This window comes from Molossus molossus, unplaced genomic scaffold (genome assembly GCF_014108415.1).
Source record: "Molossus molossus isolate mMolMol1 unplaced genomic scaffold, mMolMol1.p scaffold_m16_p_15, whole genome shotgun sequence".
In the NCBI taxonomy this organism is placed as follows: domain Eukaryota; kingdom Metazoa; phylum Chordata; class Mammalia; order Chiroptera; family Molossidae; genus Molossus; species Molossus molossus.
In genome coordinates this window covers 54,482,269-54,508,606 of record NW_023425350.1, presented here as the reverse complement: position 1 = coordinate 54,508,606, position 26,338 = coordinate 54,482,269, and the positions used below count along the sequence as shown (strand labels likewise).

General features: G+C 38.7%; 1 protein-coding gene across 9 annotated transcripts; it reads left to right on the top strand.

The window, feature by feature from the left end:
• Nucleotides 1-929: 929 nt before the first annotated feature.
• Nucleotides 930-25,817, top strand: DUSP11 (dual specificity phosphatase 11). Of its 9 annotated transcripts, none has more exons than XM_036263199.1 (11): nt 935-1,111; nt 3,135-3,210; nt 6,523-6,654; nt 10,927-11,050; nt 13,209-13,269; nt 14,922-14,968; nt 15,242-15,317; nt 15,550-15,735; nt 20,516-20,792; nt 21,674-21,765; nt 21,894-22,081. In XM_036263199.1, exons 1-9 carry the CDS (start codon nt 1,005-1,007, stop codon nt 20,709-20,711), a joined length of 1,005 nt encoding a protein of 334 aa, XP_036119092.1. In that variant the 5' UTR covers nt 935-1,004; the 3' UTR covers nt 20,712-20,792; nt 21,674-21,765; nt 21,894-22,081. The 9 variants fall into 9 exon arrangements, with proteins under 9 accessions (XP_036119094.1, XP_036119096.1, XP_036119097.1 ...); XM_036263196.1 differs by having other exon boundaries at nt 21,632-21,765; XM_036263200.1 differs by having other exon boundaries at nt 936-1,111; nt 20,516-20,782; nt 21,632-21,765; nt 22,006-22,190.
• Nucleotides 25,818-26,338: the final 521 nt, after the last annotated feature.

Here is a 26,338-nt window from a genome sequence, read left to right as displayed (position 1 = left end):
TTCAAACCTACTGCTGGACATGCAGTCTTTTGATGTTGCAATCAGCAAAACTGAGAGGTTTGCTAACAGATACAGACCTCTGAGCCTGATACTGTATGGAATCTTAGAGCTCCACTCTTGTCTATGTTTTGCTATTTTCTAAAATGTAAATTCATACTACCTGGCATATGATAGGAACCCAATAAAAGTTTCATTGTGAGTAGGAGTGTAGGTTAACGCAATATTTTTGGAGGATAATTAGGCAGTATTTTTCAAAATTTTAAGTTTGTATATCCTTCATTCTAGAAATTCTGCTTCTAGAAATTTAGATATAGTTGTATACATATCTAAGGATGTGAACATGGCAGCCTGTCTTAATGGAGGACAAAAAAAAACTGCAAAGAACTGAAAGTCTATCAATATTGGACAGGTTATATAAATTATGACGCTTATAATAAGTGGAATACTATGCAACCATGAAAAACAATAGAATGGCTGTACACATAAATTGAGAGGGAACATTATAAGATTTTTGTAGCTATATTGTAGAATATATATAGATTAGTGCTTTTATATGAAATAGAGGATAGCCATATTTGCACAAATAAATATTTATATACACTATATAATAAGTGGGAATGGAAGCACTTGGAAAATATCTGGAAGGACCACACAAGGAACTGGGGAAGTGGGACTTGACTTTTCATTCCATGGGTTGTATGTAGTGTTTGAACTCTGAAGGACTATATATGAACTCATGCACTTGTGTTACCGGCCCCAGGCGAAGGAGGGCACCATAGCCACTAGTGTCCTGTTTCCTAATCTAGCCGTTCAGTCAGCCCGCGCGGTGACGTCATCAGCACGGGCAGTGGCGCGTGCGCATTAGCAAGGAGCCGGGTGGGAGGCGGAGCTGCGGAGGTTGCTGTGTCGGAGCTTCCGGTGGAGGATCTCGTTTTGGCTTCCACAGAGTTGCACTGGCGACTTTGGCGCTCTTGGGGTTGGGTGAGCGGCATCTTGGGGTCCACATGAGCCAATGGCATGGTGCCCGCGGCGGCTGGGGTCGGGGCCGGGGCCGCGGCTTTTCTGGACGTTCGTCGACCAAGAAGAAGGGCGGGAACCACATCCCCGAAAGGTAATGTGCCGTGGCCCCTGGGCGTGGCCCTTGCAGCTGGTGGCTCCGTGGCCTGGGCTTCATCTCCCCTGGCCTCTGCCTGTCGGTGTAGTCGCGCGCTCGGCCCGGCCGCCCCCGGCCGCCCCCAGCCGGTAGCCCTGCCCCTCTGGCGGGCCTGCACGCAGTGGCTGAGAGGGGCCGCCTGCGCGTTTCTGATTTCTCCTATCTGTAAAAGCGAGGCTCTGCAAAGGGGTAGGGGAGTGAGGGAGGTCTGTAATCCTCTCCACAATAAAAGTACATTTAAAAAAATTAAAGTGAGGGTCTGACCTTTGCCCTTCGGGTCAAATGCAGAGGAGCTGCTTTTTAAGATGGGACTGTCAGTTTTGGGGACACCCATTAATTACCAAAATAGAGTCCCCCGTAATTTCAGAAGTTGGGCTATTTTGGCACAGAAAATGTAATAAGGTCGAAGTCAGAGTGAAAAAACCCACCAGCACCGATGAACTTTTAACCGAACAGGTTGGTTCGTATTGTTTCCAGGAGTGACAAAGGGCATACTGTTGCTTCCTAACAGGTCTCATTTGAGAGATCATTTTCTAGAGGTTCAAATGGTTAATGTTGAGACTTTGCTTAAATGTGCAATGAACCCTTACTTATTCCTCCAGACCGACCTTTCCTCCACCTCCTATGTCATTAAGTTTCCTTCATTTTATCCCCTGAAAATATTTGAATCTTTTAGCTTCTGTCCATCAGCATCCTAATACGGAGCTTGCCTGATTGATTGCAGTTAGGCCCTCACTAGTGTATGTATATCCATCTACTCTTGTTTCCTTCCAATCCATCCTTCACATAAGAAACCCTTTAAATAGGCAATTTGGAACATTGTTCAAAAATATCACTCAAGAGCATTGTTTCAAGAATAAAAACAAACTTTATACCATGGCCTTGAGGACTGTCCTCTCTAGAATCCAATCTGCTTCTCCAGACCCAACTTTGCCACTTTTGACCTCACTTTCTGTTTCAGATGTACTGAATCAACCTATGTTAATTCTAACTCATCTAACAGAAGTCAGCTCAAATATTAATTTTTACTGTGACTCCTAGTATTGTTAAGTGAAGTTCACAGTCCCTTTTCTATCAGCTTTTCTTTTAGGATATGAACTTTAAGTTCCCTACTGATCAGATTTGATGGCATCCATTGTATGAGGACTAAAAATAAACTATGAAGTGAAGGAATTGAGTTTAAACTATTTCAGTCAACATGTATGTATTAATGCTACCTTATTATTTAGTACCAGGCTAAGTTTTATCAGATACAGAAGTTCTTGCATCTCTTGTGTTAGCTATGCCTCATTTGTTGAGACCTTTGCACTGTTTTGTTGCCTTGTATCTGTTTTCAGGATTTGGAAACAGGAAGAAGGGAATGTAGAGGAACTAGGTGGGTTGAATATGTGGAGCATCAAAATGCAAAGCAAAGTGCCCAACAGGTGTGGCTCAGTAGATTGAGCATCTTCCCATGGATTGGGAGGTTCTGGTTGGATTCCTGGTCAGGGCACATGACAAGGTTGTGGGCTTGATCCCCAGTAGGGGGCGTGCAGGAGGCAGCCGATCAGTGTTTCTCTCCCACATGGATGTTTCTATTTTCTCTCTCTCTAAAAAAATCAATAAAAACATTTTCCCCCCCTCACCCCAAGGACATTTTTTTCTTTTTTCATTTTTTGTTCAGATAGAGTAGGAGGGAGAGCGAGAAAGAGAGAAAGAGAGAAACATCAATGTGAAAGGTACACGTCGAGTGGCTGCCACCTGCATGACCAACCAGGACTGGGGACAAACTGCAACTGAGGTACCTGCCCTTAGCGGGAACCAAAGCCAGGTCTCTCTGGACCGCAGGCCGACGCTCTGACTGCTGAGCCAAACTGGCCAGGACTAAAAACATTTTTATTTTTAAAGAAAGCAAAGCAAAGAGAAGAGGCGATGGAGGAGTCTTCAGTTTGTGCAGGGAGACAGGCTAAGAAAATTTGGCTAACAAAAAATGTGTTAACAGATGGAAAGACTATCTCCCAGTTGGACAGAGGATGCCTGGGACTCGTTTCATTGCTTTCAAAGTTCCTTTGAAAAAGGTAAGCAAAAATTTATTCAGGAGTCTTTCAGAAATCTAATTTCACCATGTAGAACACAGGTTGTCAATCACACTCCCATTTCTTTTGTCATAGCACCTACTTTGTATTTCGCCTTTACTATCCTGAAATGAAATTCATAGGTCAATACCACCTTCATCCATATTTACTTTTAAAGAAAAAAATCAGTGAATTGCTCTAACTCTCATACAAGAAATAAATAAAGGAATTTATAATAAAGTAATGTGTATTTACATTTCAATATGTAAATGTTTAGGCATTTAGAAATAAAGTCGGTTCTTGCACTATGAATGCAAAAACTGCAAATGTGGACTGATTTTGGTGGGTCATATTGCCTTACAGGTAGGATTTTCCATAACAGTAAATAGCTCTCAGTAGATTTCCAAATAAAACCCAAGTTCATTCTTCACTTGGCTAATAAGTGATGACTATCCTGGAAAATTCAGTGTACATTAGAATGGCAAAAAACCCTTTGTGTTTGTGAAATGGAGTTTCTTTTTTTTTTTTTTTTAATCCTCACCTGAGGACATTTTTCCATTTTTTGTTCAGATAGAGTGGGAGGTAGAGAGAGAGAGAGAGAGAAACATCCACATGAAAGGGACACATTGAGTGGCTGCCTCCCGCACGACCCAACCAGGGCCGGGGACAAACTGCAACCAAGGTACTGCCCTTAACGGAAACCTAACCCGGGTCTCTCTGGACCGCAGGCTGATGCTCTAACCGCTGAGCCAAACCAGCCAGGGTTGGAGTTAGTTTCTAAGGCTTAGATAATTATGAACAGTTTATATGAATGTTGAATAGGACATTGAAGAGTCATTCAGGTATGAAACACACTGTAGGACTGTTCCCTTGAATTTGGCAAGATGTCTAGCATTCATGACCCCACCCACTAGATGCCAGTAAGACCCTTTGCTCACATCATCAAAACCAAATAATGTCTTAGATCAACAAGGTTAGGATTTCAGTATGGAAATTCTGAAAATTGTGTTTTTGTTTGAACTAAGAAAGTAATAGGTGGGGAAAACATTTGACCTATATAAAAAAGGTGAGAATAGAGTCTATATCTTATAAATTGTCCCGCATACCGTGGATTAGTATCAGGAAAAGCCCACTTTAAATGTATTGGGAATTTATTTAATTTGTTATGCATAGGTCAGGGTTTCTTTTTTGCCTACTGTGTCATTTCTTCTGCATCTCTGGACTTTAAAATTAATTATTTGATAAAGATAAACATAGGGTTCTTATTCACATCCACCAACACCAAGCACAGTGTTTGACATATAATAAATACTTAGTAAATGTTTGTTGAATGAATGGACTCTCCGCCCACATTTGCAGTTAGTACTGTGAATTTTCTCCCGTGTTCTTCCTGTCTATGCAACTCAAGTCTGTACCTTAAGGGGCTCTAAAAGTGGATTCCTGAGGTTTTAACAGGGTGTCTCAGCTTAGCCTCTTGCCAGAAAGTACATCAGCAAGAGAGAAAACATGAGACTCTTTATTTTCTTTCCTCTACACAGGCACAAATCTTTCCTGTGTGATGTCACTATGAAAAGCCTCTTCTAGCTCAGTATACTTAAGTGATTTAATTCAGGGTTGGGATTGTATAAGAAACCACATAACTATATAACCATTTCCAGTGTAGTACTTATTCATGCAGTAGAATTAGGGAGATAAATTACCCAAGTGTGGAAGTCAAATGTAACGTGGGTTTTCTGTGTGTTTTATGGAAGTCATCCAAGGAAATGTCACCTCTATACTTGACAGTCACTTGTTAAGAAGCACACTGGAATATAAAATAAAATATGTTAAGTGTCAAATAAATCCACAGCAAGAAATACTTAGGAATTCAAAAGAGGGTGAAATGATAACAGAGTTAATGAAGGCTTCCTAAAGGGTTGTGATTTATTTAGTTATCAAAAATTAGTTACTGTTCAGATAGCTGGAGATGATAATTGATCCATCAGCTCCAAGTCTTCAAGAAACTGACTGGAGAGATTATATGCCTTACTGTAATTAATTTACTCTTTAAAACTTTCAGACTCAACATCATAAATCTGTTCAATCTTCCTAAGTTTATTCATAAGCTTAACATTGTCTCAAATAGGCTGATTCTAAAATTCACATTGAAAAATAAACTTAAATAGCCAGGAAAATTCTGGGGGAAAAAAAGAATAATGGTTAAAGGGGGTCCTCTAGCCCTGCTAATAATTAAGGCATATTAAAAGTGTTGCTGTAGTACAGGAGATGTTTAGGTTAGAGAACCTCTTCTAAGTGACACTATAAGGTAAATACATATTATAAATTGGTCAAAACTCAGCTCTGGCTGGGTGGTTCAGTTGGTTGTTGCATCATCTGTACACCAAAAGGTTGGGGGTTTGATTCCTGGTCAGGGCACATACCTAGGTTGCAGGTTTGATCCCTGGTTGGGGGCACGTACAGGAGGCAACTGATCAGTGTTTCTCTCACATCAGTCTCTCGCTCTCTCTCCCCCCTCCCCTCCCCTCTCTCTCTCTCTCTTCCCCTGCCTCCTCCTTCCCACCCTGTCTCTTCCTCTCTCCCTCCCTCTCTCTAAATGTATCTTTCAGTGAGGATTAAAAAAAAAAAGGTTAGAACCCATAGAATTACAATGCAAAAGACTGACTCATAATGTAAACTGTGGACTTGAACTGATAATGATAAATCAATGTTGGTTCATTGTTGCTAATAAATGTATCACAATGGTATGGAATGTTGATGTTTTGCAAGGCTGTGTAGGGTGATAGAGAGTATAAGTTGGGACTCTACTTTCTGTTCAGTTTTACTGTGAACCTAAGAGTGCTCTAAAAACTAGTGTATTCTTTAAAAATACAAACAAAATTCTGTGTTGTTGGCACTTGAATAACCAATAAGATCAGTGGAACAGAGTACACAAATAAGCCAAATACATAAAGAATATGTAGCAATAAAAGCCATTTAAGAAGTATTACAAGTATGTTTATTGGCACTTCACTTGCAGCTGGAGCTACAGTGGAACTAAATTGCTGTGGTCCCTGCCTTCTGGGAGCTTACAGTCTGGTTAGGAGACCAATGTGAAACAAACACAGAAATAAATATATATACAGGAGCTTTTTTTTTTTTTTTTTACCTGCAGTTTGTCTGGAAGAAAGGATTGTAATACTGTTTTTAAAATCCATAAAATTGAACTTTCCTTTGAATCTTACTGTATATCAGCAGCACAGGGCTTGAATAAATGGATATTATAAGAAAGGATTTTAAGCACATCTTTGCTGTTTGTTATTTCATTCTCTCTGACAGAGTTTTGAAGAGAAACTTGCTCCAGAAGAACGTTTTACTCCCTTGGATCTTTTTAACAAAATCCAAGAACAGAATGAAGAACTTGGACTGATTATTGATTTAACATATACTCGCCGCTATTATAAACCAGAGGTAAATGGAAATCTTAATTGAAAAGAACCTTCTTTCTCATACTATAATAATTTATAGTAATTAGTAGTTATCACCTTATACTAAGGTGAATCCAGGCCTTCTTTCATGGGTGACAGTTGAATAAAGGGAACCAAATGGTTTCCTTAATTAAACATTCTGATTGTCTCAAATTGAGACTAGTGACATGAATTAAATTCTAACATTAGGCAGTAGGCTTTGTTTGTCCTTAAGGAAATCTATAAGCTTCCATGTTCTATATTTTGAAAATGAAGTAAACTTTTAGTAAGAATAGTATTAAACTAAAAGAAAAAAAAAGGAACATTCGTTGTCTTTAGCCTTTATTTTAAGCAGTTGCCTGAGCATCACAGTAAAAGACAAGTTGTTCTCAAAGTTATATGCTTTCTTTTCTCTACAGTCTGTAATATGGAAACCCATATATTCTGTGGGCCTATGTGACATATCAGTGGGAAAGAATTACACTCCTGACCAGCTCCATGGCCTTGGGAAACAATAACACCTAATGTTTGTTAATGCTTGTGTAGCAGTTTGCAATTTAAAAAGTACTCTCACATACCTTAACTTAGTAACTTCGCATAGCAATCCTCAGCTGATGAAGTAGTAGTAGTACTGATATCTCCTATTGAGTGCTTAGTCTTCACTAAACTCAGAGGATAAATGATTATAATTATGAAATTTACAGATGATAAAGCAGGTTCAGAAAAGGAAGAATTAAAGCTTAAACTCAGTTTTTCCTTTTTTTTTTTTATTGTGGTAAAATATACATACATAAATAACATTTATCATTTTAACCATTCACAAATATATAATTCGGTAACATTAAATATATTCACAATGTGTGTAACCATCTCCACTGTCTGTAACCAAAACTTTTTCATCATCATCAACAAAAGCACTGAATCATTAAACAATAATAACCTCATTTCCCCTCCTCTCGGCCTCTGGTATCCTCTTCTATTTTCTGTCTCTGAATTTGCCTGTTCCAGGTACCTCATATAAGTTCATAAATCTGTCTGTCTGTGTCTGGATTGTTTCACTAAACATAATATTTTCAAGGTTTATCCATGTTATAGTATGTAACAAATTGGCATTCCTTTTTTATTGATGAGTAATCCATGTGTGTATATACATTTTTTTTTTTTTTTGCGTTTTTATTTTTAGATAGAGCGGGAGGGAGAGAAAAAGAAGAGAGAGAAACATCGATGTGAGAGAGACACATCAAGTGGTCACCACCCACACGACCCCAACTGGGCTGGGGACATACTACAACTGAAGTACGTGCCCTAAGCGGGAATGAAATCCGCGGGCTGACGCTCTAACTGCTGAGCCAAACCGGCCAGGGCCCATATTTTTTTTTTATCTAGTCATCTGTTGATGGACACTTGGACTCTTTCTCCCTTTGACTATTGTAAATCGTGCTGCTGTGAATGTGGTTATACAAATATTTGATCAAATCCCTGCTGTCAGTTCTTTTAATTATTTATTTTTAATATGTTTTTATTTATTTTTTTAGAGGGAGAGAGAAAAACATCAATGTGAGAGCGATACATCGAACAGCTGCCTCCTGAATGCCCCCATCCGGGAATCAAACTGGGACCTCTCAGTCCATGGGATGATGCTCACTCCACAGAGCCACACCGGCCGGGCCTTGCTGTTAGTTCTTTAGATGTACAGTAGGAGTGGAGTTGTTGGATCCCATGGTAGTTGTATGTTTATCCTTTGAGAAACTGCCGGACTGTTTTCCATAATGCCTTCTTGTTTTGAAACAATTCTCAGAAAATTTTAAACATATAGTAGTAGAAGACATAATACTGTAGGTGTTTGTTGTTCACCTATAAACTCATCCAGTTTTCATATTTATCCACTGATACTGTGTTTTATCTACACTTCTCCCCGTTTCTCTCCATTTCATCTTATTTTGAAGTAGATCTCAGATATTATTTCATTTTATTTTGTAAATTTTTGGTATGTATATTTAAAATATAGGACTTTATTCCTTAATATCATTCTTTAATATTAAATAACCAGTCAGAATCCAGTCAGAATGCAGATTTGCAATTGTCTTCTCAATCTCATTAAAAATTGTTTTGTTTTTAAATCCTCACCTGAGGATATTTTTTCATTTATCTTGGTGGGGGGTGGCGAGAAACATTGATGTGAGAGAGACACATTGACTGGTTGCCTCCTGCATGACCCTGACCAGGGCCGGGGACCCAACCTCAACTGGGGTACATGTGCCCTTGACTGGACTCTTTGGTCCGCTGGCCAACTGACGCTCCAGCCACTGAGCCAAACTGGCCAGGACATCATTAAAAAGATGTTTTTGAGAGTTTGAGTTAAATCCAAATAAGGTTCACACTTTGCATTTGATTATTTGATCTCTGAAATCTTATTTAATCTATAGGTTCTCCCTCCACATCCCTGTTACTTTCTTTTATTTACCCCCTTAAATTTTATTTTTTGAAGAAACTAGGTAATTTGTCCCATAATGATTTTGATGATTTTGTCTCCATGTGTTAACGTATTCGTCAGTCCTTTTATTATAAATTGGTAGTTGAACTTAGAGGCTTGATCAAATTCAGGCTTGGTTTTTTGTTTTTCTTTTTCTTTGCAAGGCAGTTTCATAGGTGATGATGTGTTCTTCCATAGAGACATGTAAGTGATTGACTTTTTCTGTAATAGTAGCAGTCACTGATGATTAATACCTATCCATTAATTAATTTGGGGCTTCAAAAATGGCAAATTCTATTGTTCTTTTTCCATTTATTATCTAGGTATATGTCTAACTAAAGAAGCTTTCCCGCCCTGGCTGGTTTGGCTCAGCGGTTAGAGTGTCGGCCTGTGGTCCAGAGAGACCCGGGTTCGGTTCCCGCTAAGGGCACGTACCTTGATTGCAGTTTGTCCCCGGCCCTGGATGGGTTGTGCGGGTGGCAACCACTCGATGTGTCCCTTTCACGTCGATGTTTCGCTCTCTCTTTCCCTCCCCCTCTATCTGAACAAAAAATGGAAAAGTATCCTCGGGTGAGGATTAAAAAAAAAAAAAACAAGAAGCTTTCCCTCTTCAGCTATTTGGTTACCCAGTTGTGGAGGCATGATTCTTTCCTTTTATTTAACAACTTTCAAAAATTGATTCACTCATATCCTCCCACGATGACCATTAGATTTTATTTTATTTATTTATTGTTTTGTATCACTAGGGACGGCACTGCAGTTGTTATTCTTATTGAGGCACAAATTGAGGTCCTGTCTTAGGCCAGTTGCTGCTTCTCAGTGTGGCCCCTGATGTGTCATGATGACATCAGTTGTTCCTTTGCTTTTTCAGTGGTCACAGTTAAGAAATGTGTTTATATTATGTGTGTGTGTGTGTGTGTGTGTGTTCTTTTTAATATGTTTTTATTGGTTTTAGAGAGGAAGGGAGAGGGAGAGAGAGAAAGATGGTTCGGCTGCCTCCTGTATGCCCCCTACTGGGGATCGAGCCCAAAACCCAGGTATGGGCCCTGACCTGGGAATCGAACCTGTATCCTTGGTGCACAGGACAGTGCTCAACCAACTAAGTCACACCAGCCAGGTGTGTATTATTTTTTTATTACTATGTTTTTATTGATTTCAGAAAGAGAGGAAGGGAGTAAGAGGGAGAGCGAGCGAGAGAGAGAGAGAGACCTCTATGTGAGAGAGAAACATTGGTCAGCTGCCTCCTGAACATCCCCTAGCGGGTATTAAGCCTGAAACCTGAGCATGCGCCCTGACTGGGAATTGAATTAGCAACCTTTATATAAAACACATCACAGGTTCATACTGATACGTTTGTGTTAAATTCAGAAGTGTAGAATTTTCATTTAATTTTTTCTGGCTTTTATCAATATCTACTTTCTTCTACCCCAGGAATACCAGTTCTCAATGGTGCCTGAAATTTGCTGTGTCACAATTGATATCCAAGTTCTTCTGACTCTATTATACTTAAATCACTGCTGCTTTATAGCCCTTGAAATGTAAAATAATAGGTAGAATTATTTGTGCAATTTTTAGTTACATATGCATTCATTCACGAGTTTAGCTTTAAGTTTTGTATACCTATTGAGTAATGAAAATCTAGTGATACTTTTTGGTTGACGCAACTTTGGAAAACATGGCTTTTATCAGAACTACACACTAAGTTTATTATAATCTCTTGGTTTGTATTTTGCTCTTCTAATTAATTTTTAATTCTTTGCCTGCAAATGAAATAATATACATTTCAATGGTTTTGCCTTATAGGATTTACCAGAAACTATTCCTTACTTAAAAATTTTTACGATTGGGCATCAGGTGCCTGATGATGACACTATTTTTAAATTCAAATGTGCTGTTAATGGGTTTTTGAAAGAAAATAAAGATAATGGTGAGTTTTTTATTTTTCTTACCTGAACTTTGGTATTCATTTTGAATCGGGTTGGGGATTTTTTAATATTTTTAACAGTTCCTACATTAGGCCTGTTTTATTTGATAATGTGGACATAATCAAATGGTGGTTATAGAGTAGGGTGTTTGTTCTTTTATGGTTATAAATAAACAATTTAATTTTGGAAATGAGTTTAGTTGAGAAATATGAACTGAACTAGCTTATCTTTTTTTTTTTTTTTTTTTTTTAGGTATTTGAATGGGAAATATATAATAAAATTAAAATGTTCTTTTGTGTTATTTCTTGGTTAAGAGGTGAGTGGTGGGTGGAAGGAAACATTAGAATCTCAGCTCTTAGAGTATGTAAAAGAGAAAACAAAAGCAAAGGTTTAGAGTGACACAGAGCCCCTAGAAGCAGAACAAAACGGAGTGAAGTAGTGGAATTATATCCTCTTCATTTATATTTAAATTATTTCTGCTATTTCCCCTTTGGGTACAAGTAAGGAAGGTCATGACCACTTCTTATCTTTAGTTTTCAGACAGGAAGAACTTAAAAAGCTGGTGTTTTCTTGTTCCTGGTTTAAGATCTACTTTACTCTGTTTGAAAACAGGTCTTAACAGCTTCTAAATTTTAAAGAATTGGTTGCCTGTTTCTGATATCTAATTATCAGAAGGAACATGGTGTTTGCCACCTGTTAAGATTGAGGAATCTTTTTTCTTTGCAAAGCCACCCACCCACAGGACAAAGAGTTCATTTTGTCTTCTAACTTTAGCTTAAGTAGTATACACTTTATTAAGTAAATCTGACATAAATGTGTGTGTGTGTGTGAGAGAGAGAGAGAGAGAGAGGATATTTTTCCATTTGTCTTCAGATAAAGTGGGAGGAAGGGAAGGAGGGGTCAATGTGAGAGAGAGACATCGACTGGTTGCCTCCCGCATGACCCTGACCAGGGCTGGGGACCGAACCGCAACCAAGGTACATGCCCTAGACCGGAATTGAACCCAAGACTTTTTGGTCCGTGGGCTGACACTCTAATTGCTGAGCCAAATCAGCCAGGGCTATATATATTTTTTATATACACACACACACATACATATATATGAATAGAGCGTAGGAGAGAAAGAAAAGTGGTGGATACGAGAAGATAGGGGATGGGAGGAAAGAGAGAGATGATATATCAATGACTTTCAAGATAAATTTTCAAACTGTTACCTGGTTGCTTAATGTAGACACTAGTTCTTAAATATCTTAAGCCCTGGTCACAGAACTCCCCTGTACTTGCTGGACTTTGCCTGTGATAACCACAGCATCTACAGAGTAGGTAAACTATCTTATTTGTATAAGCTGTAATCATAGAAACATTACCTCTTAAGATGTTAGGGTGCAGCTGGTTGCCCACTCACTGCTTCCAGGCTCCTTTGTGTGGAACTGTTATATAGTGTTCCATCTGTTCCCGTGAGGGCTAGAAGATCCAAATAAGTGCATAAGAACATGTTTGTAAATCTTGGTCATGCACATGTTACACCAAGGGTAGTGTTTTGTATAGGCTGACCCCATGTTGGTTTTCTGCTTGCATTGTGCTGACTTCACTGTGTCTTGCAGTGCTCCCTGCCATAGCGGTCTCAGGACCTGGCTTACAGTCCATTTGGCCACCTCTGCTCTAAGCCCCTCCCATAGATACCAGGCTCACTGATGGAGAAGAGGACCCTCCACAATCCACTCTCTAGAACTGGTAGACTCAGAAAATAGATTGATTCAGTAAATACTTGAGAGCCTTTTGGGTTTCTTGTTAGGGTACAGGGATTTAGAGGTGAAAAGCAGTCTTTTTTAATTCCCTTTTTAAAATAATTAAATCAGTTATGGGTGAGTATTCTACATTAAGACAAATGAGTTTGTCTTAGTGGAATTTTACTGTAAGTACCTCACCGGGCCTTCCCCAGTTTACACTATTGCATTTAAGTGGGGATTATGCAAAATTTCCTAGGACAATGAATTTTGACTTTATATTAGATCATTCTTTATCGTATGTTCCTTAAAAAACACATTTCAGAGTTAATTTTTTTCAGGTAGTATTGTGGTAACTAATATTACTATTCAGAAAATTATATAACTTGTTTTTAGGGTATTCATTTATTTAACTACACTCCCTGTTTTATAGACAGACTTATTGGTGTCCACTGTACCCATGGTTTAAACAGAACTGGCTACCTCATCTGCAGGTGAGTTGCCAAACCTATGAGGCAGACCATGTCTAAGTTGTTTTATTTAAATGGTAATATAAACTGTTTGCAAAAATGCAGTCAGCATAGAAATGTATGAGGTAAAAAGCAATCTTGCCCCCCACTCAGAGCTTACCACCAATAATATTTTAGTGCATATTTTCTCAGACTTTAAAAATGCAGATATAAGCATATACTTGAATTTAACGGTATCATATTCAGATGTTCTGTTTTTAAAGGCTGTTTTTTCCTTTGCTTACTGATGAACATATGAATAAGAAGATTTTGATATAAAACATTGAAATAATGAACATTCCTCTGTGAATATCTTCGAGTATATATTCTATTGTTTCAGAGATAATTTCACTCAGAATGGAATTTCTGAATCAAAAAGTTCATACCCTTGTGCTTTTTTGTGGATTTTGCTACAGTGTACTTATTTGTGTTCGTTCATTCAGAAAACATTGAGTATCTGTCATATGTAAGCACTGTGCTGGGTGCTAGCAAAAAGACTTGTGAGCAAAGAGACTTGACCTGCCTTTTGTGGATCCTAACAGTCTAGAGAGGGAATAGGTATTCAAGAATAACACAAATGCATATAGAATTACAACTTGGATAAGTGAATAGGAGAGGAACATGGTGTTAAGAGAACATTTAAGAGGGAGAATTTGACCTCATCATGGAAGTTAGAGAAGGTTTTAATGGGGAAGCTTGATCTGATATCTGAAGGAATAGTAGGTATTAAGATAGGAACATTGGGGAGAGAATTCTAGGCATAAGGAACAGTTAAAGACCCTATAACAGGAGAGCATATGCTGTGTTGGAGGAACTTGCCAGGGGGCTGGGCCATGGGGAAAGTATGGCATTAAAATAAAACTGGAAGAATGGATAGGAGTTAGATCGTGCAGGCCTGTGTTTAAGGTTTTAGACTTTATCTTAAGAGTAATAAAAAATTATTGAACTCTTTACTTTGAGGGTTAGTGTAGAACATAATCAATTTGTGTTCTCAACCTATCATTTTTTATACTGAGTGGAGAATATACTACAGGGGCACAGCATGGAAGCAAGTAGACAAGTTAGGAAGCTTTTGTAGAAATTGAAGCATAATGGTGGCTTGGTCCAGGGTATGGTGGTCATTTTGGTGGATAGATGTGGACATATGCTAGAGATATGTAGGTGATGTCACTGTTAAGATTCATGGTGGGTTGAAAATGAGGGTATGGAAGAAATAGCAGTGATGCTGACTCCTAAGTTTTTGGCTCATGCAGTTATTAAACAATATTTTTTAGATATGACATTTTTTCCCAATTTGTCTTTTGCTATTTGTTGATTCCTGGTAAATAATGTCATACTTGTATATCATTGGATACCTTAACATTTGCCAATTTGGTTCTATATTTTTGTTTTTTTATTTATTAATTAAATTGTTATATTAATGTAAGTAATTTTAAAGTTGGTTCATTTTTACATCCTTGGAATAAAGCCTTTTTGTGATCATGGTAAATCATTCTTTAACAATTACTGGATTCGATGTGCTGATATTGTCTTAGGATTTTTATATCTATGTTTGTAAGAGAAATTGTACCTTTTCTGAAAAAACTTGATTTTTTTATTTTTATATATAAATGATGTAAATTATGTTGTTTTGTTAGATATTTGATTGATGTACAAGGCATGAGACCAGATAATGCAATTGAATGTAAGTATGAGACTTATCACTGTTTTTCCCTTTTTATAGAAGTTGGAGGTGGAAATATAAATGAATTTCTCAAATTTTGGAAAAAAGAAAAGTTTGTAATTCATTTATTCTGACATAAGATAATCTTTTGCCAAAAGCTTATATAGGGATGTATCTGGAAATATTGAGATATAATAGCCTGAGTAATTTGTCAGTGGATTTTAGCTGATTTGCTTTATCTAGGAAAGATTTGCTTTTTGTACAGTTTTTTCTAACAGTTCTTCCACTCCTCAGTATTCAATAGGTGCCGGGGACATTGCATAGAAAGACAAAACTACATTGAAGACCTTCTGAATGGTCCCATCAGAAGGTAAGTTGCATTTCACATGTGAAATTTGTGGTTAGGGAGATGTTTTTATGTCATTAAGTTGCACATACCCACTCTTCTTATAGCTTGTTTACTTGCTCAGGGAAACCTTAACAAATAGGAATGGGGGGGGGGATGATGGGATTGTTATTTTTATGGGCCAAAATATGGACACTAAATTGGCTACTAAATTTGGAAACCAGTAATATTACATGTAAAAAACATTTTCTTTGAGGGATCGGAATTCCAGTGTATCGAGATCAAGAGGTTTTGAATACTCAACGTATATGATGGAACCAGCCCAAACCACTAATAAGGCTGTTAACCACAGACCTAGGAATAACGTACATTGGACCCAAGGTTACCCAACACCTTCTCGGCATTTCCACACCCAAACCCAAGACTTACAGCAGTCAGTAAGGTATTGCTGCTTTCCCTTCTTCTAGAATTGAAATAGAAGTGAATAGTATTATAAATTAGTACAAAGACATTATGATAATGGTGAGGAATTGACATTTTCTTTCTGATCACTGTCAACTGGGATGGGAAATAAATGACTTTGCAGAGGCATCTGGCAAAAGGACTTAGAAATACTCATTGTTTCTAAACTTAGTTTAAGCCAACACTTTGATGTGCTACCAAAAAGGATCTTGGCATTCTTTGACTACGTTAATGGTATTGTTTTCAGAATAAGGAAGGTTGTTATTTAAGGAGTAAATACAAATTATAGGAAAAATTCCAGTACAGAAATTTGCAAAGGATTTGAACAGATAAATCACAAAAGTATTTTCACTTGGTAAATAGAAAAACCTCAGTACAGTTTAAAAATATTTTTTCTTGCCCTGGCCAGTTTGGCTCAGCAGTTAGAGCATTGGCCTGCGGTCCGGAGAGACCCGGGTTCGGTTCCCGCTAAGGGCACGTACTTCGGTTGCAGTTTGTCCCCGGCCCTGGTTGGTCGTGCGGGTGGCAGCCACTCGATGTGTCCCTTCACATCGATGTTTCTCTCTCTCTCTCCCTCCCACTCTATCTGTACGAAAAATGGAAAAATGTCCTCGGGTGAGGATAAAAAAATATATATATATATATTTTTTCTTTATTTATTTTAGAGGGGAAGGGAATGGGAGAGAGGAATAGACACATCGATGAGAGAGAACATTGATTAACCCCCTCCTGCATGCCCCACACTGGGGATCTGGCCCACAACCTGGGCATGTGCCCTGACCAGGAATCAAACCAGTGAGTGACCTCTTGGTGTATGGGTTGATGCTCAAACACTGAGCCACACCGGCCAGGCTGGTACAGATTAAAATAGCAAGGTTCTATTCTTTTTTTTTACCCTCACCCGAGGACATTTTTAAAAATTTTTTGTTCAGATAGAGTGGGAGGGAGAGAGAGGAAGAGAGAAAGAGAGAGAAACATCGACGTGAAAGGGACACATCAAGTGGCTGCTACCAACCAGGGCCAGGGACAAACAGCAACCGAGGTATGCGCCCTTAGCGGGAACCGAACCGGGTCTCTCTGGACCTCAGGCTGACGCTCTAACCGCTGAGCCAAACCAGCCAGGGCGTAAGGTTCTTTTCTTTGCCTGTTAATACAGCAACAGTTTATGATAAAGCAGTCCAGTGTAGTGGTTGTTAGGCTGAACCTTGATTTGTATCCTGGCTCTGCTCTTCACTCACATGTGATCTTGGGTAAGATTTCTGAAATTTTTTTCTCATTAATGAAATGGAAATTTTAATAATACCTGCCTCAGAGGGGTTGTTGTTGACTATTACATGAACTTAAAATGTACTTTAGCACATTATAAACACTTTCAAGAAGATTTTAGCATTTTTAGAAGATGGTAAACCTTTTTCTAAATTTTCCCTGTGCCCTGCCCAGTGTTGCTCAGTTGGTTGAGCATCATCCCATGCACCAAAAGGTTGCCAGTTCAATTCCTGGTCAGAGGCACATGCCCAGGTTGCAGGTTCGATCCCCTGTTGGGGTGCATACAGAAGGCAATTGATTACTGTTTCTCTCTCTTTTAAATCCTCACCTGAGGATATTTTTCCATTCATCTTCAGATAGAGTGTTGGGGGGGAGATACCAATGTGGGAGAGACACTTCAACTAGTTACCTCCTGCAGACCTGACCTTGGCCAGGGACTGAACTGTAACCAAGGTATGTGCCCTTGACTGGAATCAAACTCGAGAATGGCCAGGGCACTGTTTCTCTATCATATCAGTGTTTCTCCCTCTCTCCCTCCCTCTCTAAAAATCAATTTTAAAAAAATCAAACGTTTAAAATGTTGCTTGAATTGCCAGTAGCACTGAAAATTGCTACAGTCCTTTTGAAACATAACACTAATAACCATAAAAAATGCTCATACCTGTTAATTCCACATTAGACTAAGGAAATATTTCAAGATATGGAAGAAGTTATATTCATTTAATCATTCAGCACATTTCTCAAATCTCCCAGCTACAAATCAAACACTTGACTAAGGTTACTCAGGATATAGTAGTACATGTTCTGAGATGTTAATTCCAGTGTTATTACAGTGAAAAAGTAAGTAGTTGTCTGGCCAGTGTGGCTCAGTGGTTGAACGTCGACCCATGCACCAAGAGGTCGCCGGTTCGATTCCCAGTCGGGACACATGCCCAGGTTGTGGGCCAAATCCCCAGTGGGGGACATGCAAGAGGTGGCCAATCTATATTCTCGCTCATTGATGTTTCTCTCTCTCTCCCTCTCACTTTCTCTCTCTCTCTAAAATCAATAGAGGAAAAAAAAATTTTTAAAAAGTAGGTAATAGCTGCTCTGGCTGGTGTGCTCAGTGGTTAGAGTGTCAGCCCTCAAATCGAAGGGTCTTGGGATTTATTCCCAGTTAAGGGCACATACCTGAGTTGCAGCCTCAGTCCCCAGCTCCAGTTGGGGCATGTGCTGGAGGCAACCAGGCAATGTATCTCTCTCACATTAATGTTTCTCTTTCTCTCTCTCCCCCTCTCCCTTCCACTCTCTCTAATTTTTTTTCCCTTTATTGATTTTAGAGCAAGAGGAAGGTAGAGGGAGAGAGAGATGGAAACGTCGATGAGAGTCCTGGCCAGTTTTGTTCAGTGGTTAGAGCATCAGCCCGCCATCCAGAGAGACCTGGGTTTGGTTCCTGCTAAGGGCAAGTACCTCTGTTGCAGTTTGTCACCGGCCCTGGTTGGGGTCGTGTGGGTGGCAGCCAGTTGATGTGTCTCTCACATCGATGTTTCTCTCTCTCTCTTCCTCCCTCTCTCTCTATCTGAAGATGAATGCAAAAATGTCCTCTGGTGAGGATTTAAAAAAAAAATCAATTTAAAAAAAAAAAGAAACATTGATTGATCGCCTTCTGCATCCCCCCCCACTGGGGACTGGGCCCACAACCTAGACATATGCCCTGACCGGGAATTGAACCAGTGACCTCTTGGTGCATGGGTTGATGCTCAACCACACTGGTTGGCCCCTTCCACTCTCTAAAAATCAATGGAAAAAATACCTCCGGGTGAGGATTAACCAAAAAAAAGTTAGTAGCAGCTTACATTTTCTAACAGTGAAGAAAAGCTACGTAAATTATGTCCTTTCTATGACATTTAATTTTATTATTATTATTTTTATCTTCCCCCGTGGACACTTTTGCATTTATCTTCAGATAGAGTGGGGAGGGGAGAAACATCGATGTGAGGGAGACACATCGACTGGTCGCCCCACCCACATGACCCCAACTGGGGCGGGGACAAACTGCAACTGAGGTACATGCCCTTAGCGGGAACCGAACCTGGAACTCTGGTCCACGGTAGACACTCTAACCACTGAGCCAAACTGGCCAGGGCCATACTATGACATTTTATAAAGCCACAGAAAGTGAGAGCTCACTTATAAGTGAAAGAAGTTGGTTATCACATAACAGTAAAAAAATATAAAAAAATACTAGGGCCTGGATGTTGTGGCTCAAGTGGTTGAGCGTCAACCCATGCACCAAGAGGTTGCTGGTTTGATTCCCCATCAGGCACAAGCCCCAGTAGTGGACATGTAGGAGGTAGCTAATCAATGTTTCTATCTCTCTCTCTCTCTCCCCCTTCCTCTCTCTAAAAATAAAAAAAACACACAGTGTGGCTCAGTGGTTGAGTATTGACCCATGCACCAAGAGGTCGCTGGTTCGATTCCTGGTCAGGTCACATGCCCAGGTTGTGGGCCAAGTCCCCAGTAGGGGGCATGCAGGAGGCAGCCAATCGATGTTCTCTCTCATCAATGTTTCTCACCCTTCCTTTCTCTCTAAAATCAATAAAGAAAAAAAAAATTTTTTTTAATACTATGGGGAAAAGATCAACAAGGAAATATTAAACAGTCGAATTAGATTAGGCAAGATTGAGAGTTAGTGGGGTAGGGGGTACTTTTCTCGGATTTCAAATTTTCTTTTGTATGATTATATTAGATTTACCGATCTTGCTTTTGAGACAAAGTTAAATTTTACTGTTCTAAATGTGTTGCATGTACCATGGTTAAAATTTCTATATTTTATAATTAATTTATATATGTATTATAATGTGAAAGCAGCTTCATGTTTTCAGAAATAAATAGCTTATTCTGTCTCATGTCAACCTGCCAGACTTGGAAAGAAAGTATCTGATTAGAATAGTCGGGCATTTATCTCAAAGGTAGAAAAGCTTCTGGGATCTATTGTGTGCTGAGACATTATGGTAGGTAATTTAACTATATTGTCTTAATTTACCTTCAGAACATTACTCATGAAGATGGAAAGTGTTATTAGCTCCATTTTATTATTTATTTATTATTATTTTTTATCCTTACCCGAGGACTTTTTTTCCCCTATTTATCTTCAGATAAAGCGAGAGGGAGAGAGGAAGGAAGAGAGAGAGAGAAACATCGATATGAGAGAGACATCAAGTGGCTGCCACCCACATGACCCCAACTGGGGCCGGGGACAAACTGCAACCGAGGTACATGCCCTTAGCAGGAACTGAACCCGGGACTCTGGTCCGTGGGCCGACGCTCTAACCACTGAACCAAACCAGCCAAGGCAATTTTATAAAGAACTAAGAAATCCAAAGATTAAGCAATTTATCTGCTAAGGTCACACAGGTAGAAAACCGTAGAACCAGAGTATCTATTTATTCTTTTACAAAACTCATTATATATTTTATTAAAACTAATTATAGTTTATTACTTTCTGTTTTAAGAAAATTTTCACAGAATCAGAACATTTACCAGAGAGGCCATAACCCTCCTCCTGGCCCCCCTGGAGAGGACTATTCACAAAGGAGGTACTCTTGGAATGTACAGCCAAATGCCAACCAAGCAGTCCAGAGTCAGAGGTGGTGTCCTGGCAGTTACTATGGACTACCCTACCCAGCCTATTATGGATGGACTGAATGACACAAACCTGCACTGGAAATCTATCTGGAGACAGGAATGAAGACTGTTGGAGTGACTTTTTATAAGATCAGGTCAAAAGAGGTTTATAATCTACTTTTTTCTCCCTTCAGTTCGAACATAAGGAAAAACTATATTAATACTTAACTCTTTGCAGTATTTACAGTAGTGGAGGAAATAATCTGTTGTTCCCGTCTTAAATTTTTTTAAAAGGAAGATATTATTTTAGAACTGATAGAGTAATAAAGAGAAGTCCTTGTACATAATTTTTAAAAATTCTATCTTTTCTATGCATTTCCTTTTGACTAGATTTGTGTTATGAATGTGTACAAAAAATTCTAGTCATGTTCTATTTTGTCATGTTCTATTATTGACCCAATCATTAATGGTATTTGTTTGTTTTTTTTTACCCCTAACTGTTCAAGATTTCTATTAAAATCTACCTAGGAGACAATTTCTTTGGAACCTAATCACTATTTATAATTAGTGGTGGTGATTTTGTGATTAGACATTTCTCTCTTTGGCAGTCTATTGTGGGATTTGACTACTAACTTTCTTTCACTGAATTGTCAGATATGCCATTTAACACAGGAGTAGATACACTTTTAGGGACTGACTGTCAATTGGGCAAAAGACTGATAAACCAGAATGCTAGATAATTTACCTTACAGGGTAATTGTTATCAGCTGGGTAGAGCTACTCAGAAAACTTGAAAACTTTTGTAGACTATAAAGGGTGCTTAATGTACAGAATAGGATGTGACATTTAAAGCCTGGGATATCTGGGAAGACTTGCATGGCTCCTTGAGTTTTTGCTTCTGTTGAGTATAACTTGCTGGAATCTTTCTCCACTTGCATCTCACAGTGGAGTAGTGACTTGACCTTGACATTTTTTAAGTTGCCTCTTTGCTTATATACCCCTAGAACACACAGATGGATCACTTAGGAGGTGTTAATTATTTTCAGTTGCAGAGAAAGCCAAAAACTTTTGTTTGCTTAATAAAGTGTCTTCACATCATGACATCAAAAGCCTCAGGAGATATCTGATGAATACTTGGGTAAATTGGCTTCATTTTTTAAAACCTCTTACTTTGAAAATTTGTATCAGAATGTCTTGTACTGCATGTGATAGTTATTTTATCTGTTCTCTTTTATATGTGAACAACATGTTGAACCTGACCTTCAGGAAATGCTCTAACTCAGCTACTTCCCTCTCTGAGTCTAATTAGCTCAGTGAAGTTGCTACCCTTCATCAGTGATGGCTCATAAAGTTTTTCTTTGCCTGGCACATTGAACAGAGATAGAAGTGTTGATGCTAAAGGGCTGGTCCTACATCATGAAAGCTCACTTGAAAGTAATTGGAGCAAGACAACTGGTGAGACAAAAAAAGAACAAGCAGGGACAGGTAATGGGAGTCCAGCTAGTTTAATAGTTGTAAGAAGTTCTTCAGCAAGCATTTTCTAAGGAGGACATTGCCAGCAGAAGTGCCATCATATAAACACTGCCACCTTCAAAATACCTTTCTTTACCCTATTGTTCCCTGTCCCCTTCCTCTTCTATTTCAGTTATCAGCGTGGTTGTTAGCAAGGCTCCATTTGCTATCTTGTGTCTCATTTATTCTTCAACACACTGTAGTTTAGGCTTCTACTCCACACCATTGAAAGTTTTCTGGCTAAAGGGACTAGCAACTCCCTTTTTAAAAGGTCTTTAGTATTCTATTTAAGATTTTTAAATTTATTTTATTAAAAAACACACACACACATGCCCTGGCTGGCCTTGCTCACTGGTTAGAGTGTCGGCCCACGCATTGGAGGGTTGAGGGTTGGATTGCCAGTCGGGCACGTGCCTGAGTTGTAGGTTCCATCCCTGGCCCTGGTCGGGGTTCATGCAGGAGGCAACCAATTGATGTGTTTCTCACATTGATGTTTCTCTCTTCCCCCTGTACCTCCCCCCTTCCCTTCTGTCTCAAAAATAGAAAGAAAGAGAAAGAAAAAAAAACCCACATATAAATAGTTTAAAATTCAAATAGTTCTACCTGGCCGGTGTAGTGTAGTGGTTGAGTGTTGACCCATGCACTGAGAGGTCACTGGTTCAATTCCTGGTCAGGGCACATGCCCAGGTTGTGGGCCAGATCCCCAGTGGGGGCATGCAGGAGGAGGCCAATTGATGCTCTCTCATTGATGTTTCTCTCTCTCTCTCCCTCTCCTCTCTCTCTAAAAATCAATAAAGAAAAAAATATCAATAAAGAAAAAATTATATTAAAAAATAAAATAAGCCCTGGCCGGTTTGGCTCAGCGGTTAGAGCGTTGGCCTGAGGTCCAGAGAGACCCAGGTTTGGTTCCCGTTAAGGGCGTGTACCTTGGTTGCGGTTTGTCTCCTGCCCTGGTTGGTCATGCGGGTGGCAGCCACTCGAAGTGTCCCTTTCACATCGATGTTTCTCTCTCTTCCTCTCCCTCCCTCCCACTCTATCTGAACAAAAAATGGAAAGATATCCTTGGGTGAGAAATAAATAAATAAATAAATAAATAAATAAATAAATAAATAAATAAAATAAGCCCTAGCCAGTTTGGCTCAGTGGTTGGAGTGTCAGCCCGTGGACCAGAAAAAAATAAAATAAAATTCAAATAGTTTTACCAAGAATACCATGAAAAAGAATAGTCCCCAGCCACCACCAGCAGATTTCTGAGCAGCTACTACAGGGCGAGGTGATGATCAGAAGTGTGGAGGAGTCCGTTTCCACAGTGGGGAATTTTGATTAATGGAACACAAAACTTGCTTCAGGCTCTGCTTTCTAGAGGTTTTGTTAATCTGGCAGAGCCTGGCTGGTGTGGCTCAGTGGACTGAGCATCATCTCATGGACTGAGAGGTCCCGTTTCAATTCCAGGGCAGGGCACATGGCCGGGTGTGGGCTCGATCCTCAGTGGAGAGCATGTAGAAGGCAGACATTCGATGTTTCTCTCAATGTTTCTCTCTTGCTCTCTCTAAAAATTCAATGAAGACATATTTTAAAAAATAAATCAATCTGGCAGTCATAGTTTTGAGTGTTCAAGCATGTATATGACAGCGGGAGGCACCAGAGCTCTTCCCCTCATTTCACATTGAGGTCCTACACATACTTACACCTGTTAGCAATACAGAACAGTCACTTACATCCGAGGGAAGTTTTTCAAGAAGTACAGGTTATTTTCACATGGGAATACTTCTCGGAGTGTGTCTTCTATGACCTGTTTGTTCAGATAACACTTCCCATGGTTAGACTCACTTCAACAGATGGTGACAGGCAACATATAGATGCAGACCTATGTATTGAGAGAACGAGATTGATATTCTTATGAAAGTTCTCAGTTAACCCTTCATCAGATCAGTTTTTGAATTCATTTTATGATGCATGAGGCTTTCTAGTCCTCTGCAGCTGTAGGTAAAAGGAACATCTTTACCTCCAAGATGAGTTTTTGAAACACAGTAAAATTCACCTTTTTAGTGTACAGTTCTATGAGTTTTTCACAAATGCATTCAGTTTGTAATGACAGTTGACATTTCATCACCACTACCACCCCTGAAAATGCTCTTATGTTGCTTTGTAACCAACTGCTCCCACCAAGCCCAGATCCTGGCAACAACTAATGTTTTCTGTCCCTGTAATTTTGCCTTTTCTAGAATGTCATGTAAGTGGAATCAGACAGTATGCGTAGCCTTTTGAATGTGACTTCTTTCATTTGCCATAATGCTTTCAAGATTAATCCATGTCAATGAGTGGGTTGATAGTTCATTCCCTTTAATGCTCCCTTTAATATCCCTATAGATTGTAGGGATATGCCACAATTTGTTTATCCATCTATCAGTTGAAGGATTAGATTGTTTCTAGTTTTTTTCCTTTGAACAAAGATGATATAAACATTTGTGTACAGATTTTTATGAACATGCATGTCTATTTCCCTTAGACTAGGATTGCTGCTATGGGATATGTATGTGTTTAATTTTATAAGAAACTGCCAAACTTTTCCACAATGGCCATACTATTTCACATCCCCATCAACAACGTGTAAGGGTTCCAGTTACATCCTTACTAGCACAGTACTGTCAGTTTTTTTTTTTTAATTCTAGCTACAGTGTTGTTGCACTGTAATTTTTAAAACAGCTTTAGAAATATAATTGATATACAGTACACTGTACATTTTAAAAGTGTACAGTTTGATATATTTGACATGTATACATCCATGAAATTATTACCACAATTAATATAGAATATATGTCTTACCCCAAAGTTTCCTTGTACCCTTTTGTAATTCCTCTTTTCCACCCCCAGGCTCCTTACCCACGCAACCAATGTAGATCTGTTTTAGATAAGTGGAACCATACAGCATGTACTATTTTTATATCTGGCTTTTATCATCAGTGTAATTATTTTGAGATTCATCCTTGTAGCAACAGTTGATCCTTTTGCCTGCCAAGTTGTAGTCCATTGTATGGATATATAATTTGTTTATCCATTCACTTGATGAATATTTGGGTTGTTTCCAGCTTTTGGTGCTTATAAACAAGCTGCTATGAACTGAGACAATTTTTTTCAATGTCTACTTTTAATCCACTTTATTGAGACATAATTTATAGTCTATAAAATGTACTCTTTTAAGGTGAATAATTTGATGATTTTTGACAAATTCAAACTCCCTGATAACACCACATCAAAGTGTGGAACACTGGCTTCACTGCAGAGGTCCTCTTTCCAGTCGCTGTCTCCCACTTCCCCATCCCTGGCAACTGCTAATTTGCTTTTAGGCACTCTAGAATAAATTTGTAATTTTTGGAATTTTGTAGAAATGGGGTCATACAGTAATATAATTTTAGTTTTTGGTTTTTTTTTTTGGCTGAGAATGTTTTTAGAGCCACTGTGTTGCAAGTATTATTGCAAGTATCAGTTCATTCTTTTCTATTTCTGAGTAGCATTTCATTGTATGAATTTACCATAATTTGTTTATCTATTGATGTGTTGTAGGTATTGGGTTGTTTCATTTTTGGCTATCATGAGTAAAATTTGTCATGAACATTTATATGTAAACGTTTGTGTGGATACATTTTCACTTCTGGATAAACAGAAGTGAGATTTCTGGGTATGGTAAGTATATTTTATACATGTTTTTATTACTAAGTTAAATATAATTTTTAAGGAAACTGCCAAACTTAACTCTCTTCTACAGTGGTTATATTCAGCAATATAAGTTGTTGCTGCATGTTGTACTCCACTTGATAGTATCAGTCTTTTAAATTTTAGTCATACGGATGTATAGTAGTATTTCATTATGTTTAATTTGCATTTCCCTGATGGCTAAATTAAGCATGAGTTTATTGACCTCATATATCTTCTGTGAAGTGTCTGTTCAAATGTCACCCATTCCTAATTAGGGTGTTTCTCTTACTATTTTTGAGTTGTGTGGATTCTTTATATAATCTGCATACCAGACTTTTGTCAGAATAACTTTTTCCAATTAAATATATTCCCCCTTGTGTTCAAGCCACATGGTTCTCTTTGCTATTCCTTAAATAGGCTAAGGCCTTATGTGTCTTAGAGCCTTTCAATTCTCTTGGTTGCCTAGAATGCTGTTCTTTCAGATGCATAGCTTGCTTCCAGAC

Coding starts and splice junctions, on each gene's coding strand:
- DUSP11 (XM_036263200.1), top strand. CDS start 1,005: ATGAGCCAATGGCATGGTGCCCGCGGCGGCTGGGGTCGGGGCCGGGGC. Junction 11,051..13,208: donor GAAAGAAAATAAAGATAATG/GTGAGTTTTTTA, acceptor CCTGTTTTATAG/ACAGACTTATTGGTGTCCAC. Junction 15,736..20,515: donor GACTTACAGCAGTCAGTAAG/GTATTGCTGCTT, acceptor TTCTGTTTTAAG/AAAATTTTCACAGAATCAGA.